The sequence below is a fragment of the Sinocyclocheilus rhinocerous genome, unplaced genomic scaffold (genome assembly GCF_001515625.1).
Source record: "Sinocyclocheilus rhinocerous isolate Xijiao unplaced genomic scaffold, SAMN03320098_v1.1 scaffold1600, whole genome shotgun sequence".
NCBI classification, from domain to species: Eukaryota; Metazoa; Chordata; class Actinopteri; order Cypriniformes; family Cyprinidae; genus Sinocyclocheilus; species Sinocyclocheilus rhinocerous.
The window spans coordinates 2,734,087-2,747,060 of NW_015665129.1; the positions used below are offsets into that span (position 1 = coordinate 2,734,087).

At 37.3% G+C, this 12,974-nt stretch overlaps 1 protein-coding gene across 2 annotated transcripts in view; it reads right to left on the reverse strand.

Annotated features, from left to right (window-relative positions):
- The window catches only part of LOC107731269 (casein kinase I), a 24,870-nt gene that overhangs the window by 9,131 nt on the left and 2,765 nt on the right, over positions 1 to 12,974 (reverse strand). Inside the window, exons 2-4 of one of the 2 annotated variants that reach the window (XM_016542311.1) lie at positions 11,579 to 11,990; positions 11,210 to 11,474; positions 1,534 to 1,603 (exon numbers count right to left, since the gene is read on the reverse strand). In XM_016542311.1, the coding sequence (XP_016397797.1) occupies positions 1,534 to 1,603; positions 11,210 to 11,437 (298 nt within the window). In that variant the 5' untranslated portion in view covers positions 11,438 to 11,474; positions 11,579 to 11,990. Of the gene's footprint in view, positions 1 to 1,533; positions 1,604 to 11,209; positions 11,991 to 12,974 lie in introns of both variants that reach the window. The other variant, XM_016542310.1, reaches the window with a different exon arrangement.

Genomic DNA, 12,974 nt, shown 5'->3' on the forward strand with positions numbered 1-12,974 from the left:
ATGAGCTTTGTAAAAATTGACGCGTTTCAGAAAGGCAGGGCATAGAGGAGAAACAATAATGTACAGTATGTGGAAAATAATGTGTTTTTTTAACCTTAAACCGCATAAACACATTTCATTACACCAAATACACAAAATACTGTTCTTTTTAGCAGCATCATATGACCCCTTTAAGGCTTGTTTACTGAGAAAGTGATGAAAGTTAAGTGAGTTTATGATTAAAACAAGAACAAATATCTGGCAATGTGGTAAGAACAATCAACTTAATTCAAAAGGATAACAAGTTTTCATACCCAATGGACCTTCTTTTTGCATCTCATGTATCTTGATTTAAGGATGTTTAGACATCTGTATTGGAAAAAATCCTGACAAAAACACTGAGGAAAATATTCATTCCTTGCAGTGTGTGCAAGATTTAATGCCTTTACTTTATAAATTTAAGATTTTCTACTCCGATTTAAAGGGGTCATATGATGCTTTTTTAAAGATCATTATTTTGTGTATTTGGTGTAACAGAATATGTTGACATGCTTTAATGTTCAAAAAACACATTATTTGCCTTAATGTGTGGAAGCGCGAATTAAGACTTTTATGACCCTTTTAAGACCTGCAGAAACCCTGGAAAAAGTCAAACAATAAAACATAAATGATTATACTTTCTTTAGCTTTGTGAAAGACCTGGTTCAAAACAGCAGCAGCAACCTAAACACGATAGCCATCCATGTTTATTTTCTCTTCGCGCACTACTGGACATATGGCTTTCTTCTAGAGAGGAATCAGTCACGTGCTGGACATTCGATAATGGCAACCCAGCCGCGAGGAGTCGTGTAGTTGTAAATATAGCAGGCCTGCCCTGCACGCCTGCACTTTCACTGGCTATTAATGTTGCAGGGGCGGCAGCAGTGGCTCCGGTGAGCTGGCAGAAGATCAGATCCCGGCTCTGGAGACAGGCGTTCAGTGAATGAGATCATTGCATTGCAGGGTGGCTACGAGTCGATGTGAATAAGAGCCGTACTTCGTGCCAGTCAACCTTCCGGTTCAGTGATCAAATGGATGGAAGCACCAAGGATTTGTACAAGCTGCTCGTCCTTTTCATTGTAGGGCTTAAAAGGATCAAAGTTCAGCCTTCTGGCTTCACAAAATGTATGGTAATTACAATCAAAATGGCCGAGGGTAGCTCTCCAATCACACAGCTCTGAGATTTAATCCGTTATAACCTCATTCATAAAGCAAATGATCATTTAAATCTGGGAGGGAGACACACTGAGGCATGAACACATCTTCTCGTAGCGGACTTCCCCTGGGTAACCTCTCACCTTGTACCCCCTTAATCTCAATCCCATTTTAGACCCTCCTCCTTTTCACTGTTACTTGCTGCTGATGAGTGAAGCAGCCACATCAAAAAGTTGGAAATCACCGCCCCCACGATTCTCAGCACACAACTGAAGGATGATCGGTCTCATACAGGATGAGTAGGTGGCGGTTTTTCATAAAGCATATAACATACGATTCTAGAAAGGCTGTGAGGCTTACCTGAATTTCCCAGCTGTTTATAAAATCTATACTCCAAATGGAGTTGAGGCGCCCTGGATTTGATTGGCTCCTGAAAGAGAAGGAAAAGACTAGGCATTAGAGGATTACAGGAAATAATCAGAGAATCTCTCAAATATAACACAAACGTGACCATAGTCCTCAGCTTTAGGCTAGCACAAAGGTAATTTCAGCATCACATATTTCTAGTCACTACACATATCCGCCTTTATTTTGCACATTTTCCAACAAGACACATTTTTTACCATTTTGTAAACTACTTGGGGTTGGTAAGATTTTTCTGTGTGCTCACCAAGGGTGCATTTATTTAATCAACAATATAAAAACAGTAATATTGTGAAATTTTCACAATTTAAAATAGCTGTTTTCTATTTTAATATATTATATTTATGTGTGATTTATTCATGACAAAGCTGAATGTTTAGCAGCCATTACTCCAGTCTTCAGTGTCAAATGATCTTTTGGAAATCATTGTAATATGCTGATTTGGTGCTCAAGAAACATTTATTAGTATCAATGTTTCAAAAAGAAGATTATCAATACATAACATATTTTGCTCTGGAAAAATTTATTGTAGGATGCAGTTGAAGTCAGGATAGAAGTGATAATATTTAGTTGCACTGTGAATGTGGCCACCAGTAGGTAAGAACAAATAGGTAAATAAATTAATACACAATTAAAAGGAGAAAAAAAGGTAAAAATACAAAAAGTTAATCTAAGCAACAAAAAAAGTTAATAGAAATGTGAAGTGCATACAAATGGCACAAGTGCTCTTCTAAAAACTGAAGTGGGATGGCAAAAGAGAAGTCAATGCCAACAACACGACTGTATCAGTTCTCATGGCCAAACTAGCAGCGTGTTCCGTCACCCTCCCACATTTCCTTTGTTATAAAGAATCCATCACTGCACCCTTTATATAAGTCAAGAGAGATTGCCTGGAAAAAACTTTCCAGTGGTTAATGGCCTGTAACAGAGAACACACTGAGCGAGTCCTCAATCAGGTGTCACGTTACAGAGCCGTCCCAGTTCAGCAGCCAGGCCTCTCCATCTCCCAGAGCCTGCTAACAGCCAGCGCTCATCCATCCACCTGACCACAGACGTGTCACAAACATGACCTTAATGGTGTAACGGTGGCCTTGTGATTAAAGCCTTTGGACTGGTAATGAACAAAATCAGAAGTTCAAAACCCATGAATCCAATAACAAATATCATTGATTAAAGCACTTAACCACAGGTAGCTCTAGGTGGTCTTCCTATGTAACTAAATTGGTAAAATTACTAGCAACCTTGTTGTTTGATATTATATCAGGAATAGTTTATAATACTATATAATTAATAATATATACTTATATAGATGCATAAATATTTATAAAATAATTGGAGAATCATTACTGCCAATTCAGAGTAAAATAAAAAAATCTGTACTAAAATAACAAACTGTAATAAAATTAATAAAATATCATAGACATATACTATAAAAATATACTATATAAACATTTAAATAAAAAACTAATAAAACTGACAAAACACACTACAAAACAATTTAAAATATTAACAAAAACTATAGTTTCTAGTTTCTCAGTGATACTAAAATAACACTGCTTCAGTGTCACATGGTCCTTCAGAAATCATTCTAATATACTGATTTTGAGCTCAAAAATAATTTCTTAATTATCAGTTTTGAAAAGTTTGAAAAGTGCTTTTTTAGCGATAGAACGTTCAAAAGAACAGCATTTATTAGAAACAAAATTTTCATACAATTTTAAATGTCTTTTCTGTTACTTTGATCAATTTAATGCATCCTTATAATAGTTTGAAATTTAAAAAAGTGTTAAAGGTTTACTGTGGCATTGAAAGGTAAAATCAGAAGAGTAATGTCTGGGTTAGGTAAAACACTACAGACTAAGAGGGCTCTATGTTCTGGATTCTAATGGTTCAATCCAGCTCATGTTACTTGCTCAGAAAACGGGTAAACACAACGGTGCAGAGCTGCATCTGTTGAGCTGTGATGTAACAGAGGTCAGGCACTCATACGGCTCTTTCCAGGAAGAATAGTGAAGGGATCGGACAGATTAATTATGCATCTTAAATAAATAAATAACACAGAGATGCAGTTACACTCTTTAAAATCAACAATGCATCATGCATTCAAATCTCTGGGAATCTCCATAGTTTCAGTAACTTTGCATTACCTTTAGTTTTCCATTTAATGAGATGGAAATGATCTGATGCAGTTAGTGGATTTCATGCAAACTTTTGAAACAGTTTCTGTTCATGCAAATGAGCATCATCATCATGAATCACTGTTATAAACAGGATGCCCAAGGCACTGGCACAGGCTCCTATTGTGAGCACTGTGCCCTGTGCAAATACGAGAAATCAGTGCCCTGTCTTAACACCCATAGAGAGCTCCACCCAAAACCACAGACATGCCCAAAAAAGCATTACATTAGTATCTCAAGATCTCTCAGGAAAGTGCTCGGAGCACATAAGTATATCAGCAGACTGCTTTATTCAAATCTAAACACTGAAAATGAAGGTCAAATAACGGTAGAAATATACAACCAACAAATACATTCGCAACCAATTTTTCCTCTAAAATATGATGCATTTCAAAGAGAGATGGGATATTCAACAAACAAACAAAAATAATGATTTTATTTATCGGGATTCAGGAATTGGATCATGAAAAGTGGTCGCTACTACATGAAAAGGATAGGAGTGGTTAAAAAATAAGAGGGCTAGATGACATTAGCTGAAAGAGAGAGTTGATTAAGGCCCAATCCCATTTCTACCCCTTAGCCCTTCCCCTTTCCCCTACCCCTCTGTTTTGCCCGTTCACGTGAAGGGGTAGGGGTGTCTCGATTCTCTTTTGGTTGGAGGGGTAGGGGTAAAGGGAAGGGCCAGATAGCCCTTAAAACGAAGATTTTTCGGGACCACACTTCAAATGAAGGGGTATAAATTATCTCAGCGTAAACCGGCTACAGCGGCAACATGGCTGCCCGAGCGAACAAAAAGACACATAAATGTAAGCAATATTGGCATTAATAAAGATTTTAATGAAAAGTAATCATTTGTTTTATGTTACATTCAATCGCATTGTTTCCCCTGACATTATATTAGGGGGGCGATTAAATCCCCTTTATATTATAAAATAATATAATCAAGTGTGGTTGAAATAAATTATGTCTAAATGCAAATAAAGTCTAATACAGCAGTAAACAACAACATTCGCAACCCATTTGTCCGCTATAATATGATCTTTGTACTGCAACCGAGGACATCAACTAGTCCAAAATCAGTTCCTCTTTGACTTTCCAACTGACTGAGCTTTGAGTATGAATGTACAGTCTCCCCAAATGACACAACTTTAGGCCAGCGAGACGGGACAACCACGAAAAGCACTTCTACAAACTGAAGCTTTAATGTCATTAAAAAGCTTGAAAGATGATACTGAGCAAATCCACTGCGCAGAAATAATTCAAGAGTCCATGATCTCATTTTAATGTGAGGCTCTGTGCCTTTACACCCATGCCATTATGAAACACATAATCCAAAAAAAATGACTGTGAGAGGCTGAACGGAGTTAATCTTTGTCAGTCAGTTCAGTTGTAATTGATGATATCATCTGCTGCATTAGAGGACGTTAGTACATCTTAACATGGAGGATAAAGTATCACTGGCTACAGGCATTACTTAATTGAAAAAAAAACACACATTCAGAGTGTGTTGTTTTATGATGAGCTAAGCAATGCACATTATCTTTTACCTATGCAGTTAGCCAATAATAAGCAATGGATCATTAAATGGTGGTTTCTTATTGAAAATGTGTTTATTTGCAGGATTGCCATGTCGAATATATTTTTTAATTTCCAAGATTAAACAGGTCAACATTGGACAACATTGAGTGATTTCACAGCAGTTAACTATCTATTGCTCTAAAATACCCAATCATTTGTGAGATTCTCCACATAATGACCTTCAAGACAGATTATATGTAATCTGTGCCCTGGAAACCAGCCTCAGTGTTTACATGTGTTGACATTTTTAGGGAGCTAATCATCTGGAATAAACTGGTAACTCGGAAATTACAGAACAAACCACACAAGTGGACTCAAAAAGTAAAAAATTCTTGCAGAAGGCGCTTGAGAAGGTGCATAAACAACACTCACTAAAATGCGCCAGCGAACTAAATTAACTAGCACGTCTGGGCCCAAAGGACCATCTGCAATGCCAATTGTGTATGTATGTTTTGATGAGGTGTTAGAAAAGCCAGGTGGGGATCCATCATTATTGCTGACATGGGCTGAAGAGGGCAGGTTGCACAGCCAGCAGCCCACAGAATGAGACTGCTATGGATATATACATTTTCGTCTGCACTTTATTTCCAGGAATACTGTGTGACCCTCTTGCCCATTCTTATTAGAGATGTGCAAAATTACTTAAAATGACTTTTTAAAACCAACAAATGCTCTTTAAATTAGGTTGACTTCAGATTTGCCTGACCCAGATGAGATGCAAGTTGATGTTTTAAAGTGTATGTATTTAAAGACATGGTGAAGGTTGTACCATGCAAACAAATAAATAATCAAATATTATTTAATATTAATTAAACATCTAGTTAACTATTGTGACCTTACTGTAATTTTACTAGTAATTTAGTAATTTAAGTTGCAAACATTTTTAGAAATGAAAGCAAATAGCAATTAAAGACAACATTAAACATTTTAGTTCCATAATTACAAAAAAAATTAATTATGGAACTAGAAAACACATTTTGAAAGATTATAAAAACTTTTTTCTTCAGACTAACATGCACTAAACCCCCTTCACACAACAACAAAGACATTATGTTAGCAAATAGGTAAAACATATTAAAGGGGTCATATGGTGCTATTTCAATTTTTCCTTTCTCTTTTGAGTGTTACAAGCTCTTGGCGCATAAAGAAGATCTGTAAAGTTGCAAAGACTAAAGTCTCAAATCCAAAGAGATATTCTTTATAAAAGTTAAGAGTCAACCACGCCTACCTAAAACGGCTCGTTCTAACATGCCTCCACATGTCTACGTCACGATGTGGGAAGATTTGCATAACGCCGCCCAAATGTTCACGCAAAGAAAGAAGGCGTAACTTTCATTCTCTTCGTCGAATCCGCCCGCTCACTCTAGGCCGCCGCCCTCCGCTCACTCACACTGGCCTCCGCCCTCCGCTCACTCTAGGCCTCCGGCCTCCGCTCACTCTAGCCCGCCGTGTGTTTTAAAGACAATTTGGAACAAATACCCAATTGAAATATTTCTATCACCAATACGTGAAGCTAAAATAAGTGCATGTTACTACAGTCACAACCAGGGTCTTCAGTCTGAAGTAATTACGGGTACAGGTGTCGAGGAGTCTGGATAAGACAGAAACAGCTGGTCTGTGTCCTGCTCCTTCAACCCGTCGATTTTAGATCAGATTTCAGAGTCCCAGATGGAGGGAGAACAGCTGCAGAGGTCTAACAGCAGAGCTTCATACACAGACTGGTACCACTGTCACTAGTGTGAGCAGCCCGGGGGAGATGAGAGAGGATTCCAGAGCAGGCCGTCATTCGCACTGCAGTTTTAGGAGCAGATGTGACAGGCTTAATCTACTCTGATTAAATCAATCTTCTGCTTACTGACAGGACATTATAGGGGGAGATGAGAGAGGATTCCAGAGCAGGCCGTCATTCGCACTGCAGTTTTAGGAGCAGATGTGACAGGCTTAATTTACTCTGATTAAATCAATCTTCTGCTTACTGACAGGACATTATAGACAAAACATCGCATATTCTTCAGGAATGCATCCACGATCAACACGATCTCCGAAGACACATACTTTAAACACATTTGTTCCCCATATTCTTAAGCAACAAGAGGGATGCAGGGACAGGCAATAGACTCATAGGTAGAACAGGCGCCAACCCATAAACATTTTGTCCAGGGTCCTGTGAACTTAAGCTACGGCCCTGTCGTGATATAAAATTACTCACACTGTGATATTACACTTTGGTCATATCCCCAGAGGGACAAATATCTCATTCAACTGTGAATTTCACTCTCTCGGAGCAGCCTGGTTGCTGTCAATCATCTGATAGAAGCTGTCAATCACTGCAAGAGAGATCCAGTGCTTCATTATTAAGCAAGTGCTAATGGACACCATGACAAAACCAATCTTCTCGCCTAGAGATTGTGCCAATTTATCCATTCCTCCTGCTAACATGTCCGTTTCTCACATTCCCAAGCCCTCGGTCTTGAATGATAAATGGATGAATGAGAGAGCAGAATGAAAGAGATTGTATATGGGAGGGGCTCAGGATTCCAACTGCAGTAAAGAAACAGAAATCAAATTCATAAGGCCACGGCCAAGCATTACAAAATCTCTCACACAGCGAGATCTGTGGACAAATGTACGATCAAACAAGCCAGAGCTCTTGTATTACTACAAAGTATCTGTTTGGAACCTGTCATACATGTATTACACAACTGGGATCCCCAGCACAAGTGTGTGTGAGAAAGAGAGAGAGAGAGAAACTACGTAGTGTTTCCACTCCTCCGCTCTGTTCTGGGTCCCTATTGAGCCTCTCAGTATGGACTGACTGGAGCACTGTGTCGACAAGAACCAGGGAACAATGAGAACCTTTCATCAGCTTTATTCTCTCTCCAACTACTGTTGTTTCTCCAACTCTCCTCCTTTCTTTTTCCCCCCTTCTCCCATTATTGCTGTTCTAGGGATTTCGTCAGAGGGCAGAGCCTGACTGTGGCTCTTTTCTTTCTCATATGTTAGGGAACCGTGACAGAGAAGTTCACCTTTGCTCCAGGTGCAGCTGTCACCAAAAAAAAAGGAAAAAAAATGTACAAACTATACAAGCTATTAAGAGACAAGGAACTTTTCAGCGCTTATCAATTTTCAAAACACGTGATCAATGTTGGTTTTGGTAAACTGGCGCTGGGTTGGGTCACCGGGGCTCTTGCTTGGTGAGGTGTATGTGAGCGGAATGTGGTACAAACATGAACAGGCCCAAAACTAGAAACTCAGCAATGAGGATTTAAGCTAATCCTGAACCTGAACCTGCAAAAATCAACATTAAGACAATTAATTTTCAACCTATATCAAATGTGTGCCACAATCAAACAACGAGAATGTTTAACTGATAGCACAAACTTGTGGTAGACTCATTAAATAAGCAGGAGGCAGCTGGTGAGGACTGTGGATGTCTTGGGGTTTTAGTGCTCAGTGAAAAACAGACGTGCAACATTCTGCCCGAGTTTGCATTAGAAGACAAATCCCTTGAATATCAAAACTAGGGCTTGTTTTTAATTAATTAATTTTATTTTTAATTTTAATTAATTAATTTCAAATTCATTTTTATTTTTAAAAATAAATAAAATAAATAACATTTATTAGTCTTTGTATCACACACAACTGTTCATAAGTTTTTATTTTTTTTATTTTTTAAAGAAATTAAATCTTTTACATCACTACATAAAATCTATTTAATATAAAAATGCTTTGAACTTTATTCATCAAAGAATCCTGAAAAAAAAATGTATCTCAGTTTCCACAAAAATATTAAGCAGCACAACTGTTTACTGTCAACATTGATAATAATAAGATCTAGCATATTAGAATGATTTCTGAAGGATCATGTGATACTGAAGACTAGAGGAATGATGCTGAAAATTAAAATTTGCCATCACAGGAATAAATTACATTTTTAAATATATTAAAACAGAATATTGTTATTATAAATTATAATAATATTTCATAATATTACTGCTTTCACTGTAGATGTGATTAAATAAATGCAGCCTTGATGAGCATAACATACTTCTTTCAAAGCATTGAAAAAAGAATCCAAACCTTTGAACAATAGTGTTTTTAGTAAACATACAGCAAGTAAATATTGACGTTATTCATTACTATAGTATCTACTGATATACTGATACACATAAAACAGTAAAAAATCTAGTTTAAAATCATGTAAAATAACTTGATCACAATTTTATTAAATTATTATATAAATATTATTTTCAAAGAACAATTAAATATTTTCATTTAGTTCATTAGTGAAAATCATTTTTGTCATCCGTTTTAGTTATTAAATCCAACAATTTTTTACAAACAAACCCGCATGTATTTTAGAGTAAAGACATAAATTGAGCATTGTTAAAAGGCTAAAAATATTGAACTTTTCTTATTAGCTACATTGCCCAGCCCTATTCCAGCCATGTTACAGAAGGAAAAAGTGGACAGAAACGCAGTGGCATGGGTGCATCATCATACTAAATCATTTTAGCACTAAAATTACAGTGCTTGACTTCATATTGAAAAGTTAAAATGCGCTTTGATAGTCAACAATGCAAAGATAATAAAGCCTTTGACGTTACTAATGCAAAGATAATCATATCCTTCACTGGAGGATCCGGGGAGGAGGGCGACTAAGTGTGCATACGCTATCTATGACAATCCCTTTCTCATGGTGCCAAGTTACTCGACGGTCATTTCCCAGAACACAGGACCTCCCATCAACAGCTTAAAATGATCCCTATAAAACTCCCATCAAACAATAAAACACAACATGGACTTTAAATAGCCCTGGACTTTGAGCTTCTGTCTGGGTGTAGCACGAATTGAACATGTTTCAGACGTCCCTTGTGCTGTTTATGAGCCAAGTACAGATACGTGAATGAAAATTGGAAGAAATCCAGTTCTGTATGACAGTCTCCGGGGCAGCAAAATCTCTTCACACATCTGACAGAAGTGTCCTGGAATAAAAATGGATTTTGGGTGCCTATTTCCTCAAAGGCTTTTGTCATGTTTACTCATGTTTTAGAGGCCAAACTGAGCCCACAGAGAGTGTTAGGAGTAACGTCATAATGACCACTCACCACAAGGTCAGTCAATACTTTACTGCGCAGTATGGATAAACCGTTTGCCTGTTTACAAGGATAGCCTTAAACTCCTTTGCATTTATCACAGTGGCCCAGAAAGAGCCAAAAACATAGTTCAGATTAACTTCCATTTCACTCTGGATGGAGAAAAGACTTTCTAGTTTCTACGTTACACTTGACAGTCAGCCAAAGTTAACAAAATGTAAAAAATAATTGGTATCATCTTTCTCGCAAATGAAAACTCCATAACGCCACCCATCAATAAATGTCTTATTCGCTCATTAAAAGAAAATAAAAATCGAGTAAACGTCAACGAACAGTCAAAATGATTTATTGCATTTTCTAAAACAGGGACCGTCTGTGTGCTTTCCTCATTAGCAATTACCCAAATCTGTTTCGGAAGTTACACTAGCTACATTGAAGTAACTTGTTGCTGTGGACAGCAATACTGCATACAATTTTAATATAGGATCTACCCATTGTAATAACGGATTTATATGAACTGTAAAAAGGAATATCTAGAAGCAAAACACGGAAAGAAAGTCTAGTAAATAATCCTGCCTAATGTAATATTGAAATAGCTATCATTAAAATGTATTCCAAAGCCACATCGAAAGCCAAAAAAGCAATTTTTAAATGAACACTTGCTTTATATAAAATCTTTCAAAATAATAAAAATTATAACACTCCCATAAACATGGGAAGATGTGACATTTACAGTACTTGTCTTCGCACAAGAGCACTCACCAGTTTGATGGCCACATATTCATTTGTGTAGAGGTTTTTGCCTAGCCGCAGTTCGCCGAAGTTTCCACAGCCGATCTTCTTCCCAACTCTGAAGTTGGGGCCAACCATAAGGACCCCAGAGTTGGTCCCCGTTCCCCGGCCCCCATGTCCAGTCCTACTACTTGCTGTTTTCGACATCCTTTTCCCTTCCTCTGTCTCTTCCTTCCCACCTCTCTTCTCAAAATCCATAAGCTTGTGATACCCTGGCCTCTCCACGGTTACTCCCCTGCCATGCAAAACAGAGAAGTTTCAAAACAACCCCCCAGGAAACGTGTGGGGATGGTGGCGAAAAGACAAAACGGGTGAAGGGGTTTAAAAGTGTCTATATACTGATGATTTTTGAAGAGCAGAAACCGATGTCTTCTGCAGACGTGGTGGGTATCACCGAAAGCGTAGTCCTTGCATTAATCCTTCGGTGGATGGGACTCCTTTACAGTACGATTGCCCTCAGAGTAGCATGTCACTGCCTGAAGCAGGCAGGCTGTGCTAGCATACGCACACATACAGACGCACACGCACGCACTCACACATCCACCCACAAACGCTCCTCAACACTGACATACACAATTCCTGCTAGTGGAACCAAAAGAGTGAACGTCCCCTTGTGCTCCTCATGGTTTTGTTGAAGTCAGTCTTGGGTATTACTGTGAACATTCTTCATATTCTAACACTGCTGCAAGCAGACTCAGACAGAATCAGCATGAACAGGTTTGAGCAGTATAGTCCGTCTTTCTCTGGATACCTGAAAGAAAAAGAACAGAGAAACAGAAAACCAGTTAGTATCAATAAATCGATCTTGCACCTTCTTGATATACCAGTCCTTAAACTTCAAATAGAGCCAGACCAGAGAAAGATTTCATATTTATGTACATCTCTCACTAAACATTACATTTGCATGACAATGCATTTTTATTTATTTTTATATGCCATATCAGCATTAAAAGCTTTATTCATGGCAAAAAAAAAAAAACAACAATAAAAAATCACATGCAGCTTTAGGCTAAAATCTCAAACAAATCTTTCAATTGAATGTGATAGATTCTGAATTCTCAACTTTTCTTTGCATTTTTAAACAGTCCTCCACTACAAAAAAAATCTACAAGCAGCATATGATGTTAGACAGAGGCATGATGGGATATTCTAAAGCACAGACACTAATCCTGATCCTCAATGTTCATGGAATCCATTTTCAGATTACCTCAAGGTCTAATAAACCTAATCAATAATAGCAAGAGACAAAGCACTGCATGCTAGACATGATGGGAATGCATCCTCAATGGATAAAGAGACACAAATGGTTGTTACTTAAAAAAAAAAAAAGATTTCATATTTATGTACATCTCTCACTAAACATTACATTTGCATGACAATGCATTTTTATTTATTTTTATATGCCATATCAGCATTAAAAGCTTTATTCATGGCAAAAAAAAAAAAAACAACAATAAAAAATCAATATACAATTAATTTTTTTAACATTTCTAACATTTACACAATAACTATCCAAAATCTTACAGTTTAAAATTTGTTTGAAATTCTAAAGTTTTTCATGCATTTTTAAAGCATGTCCTCTACTACCAATGAATAAACATGCAACATATGATGGACTGAGGAATCATGGGATGCGCTAAAGTAGACACAAATCCTGTATGACCATGCATTTTAATTAATAATTTTGTAATAATTTTTTATTGCCATGTCAGGATCAAAGGATGAAAAAATAAAT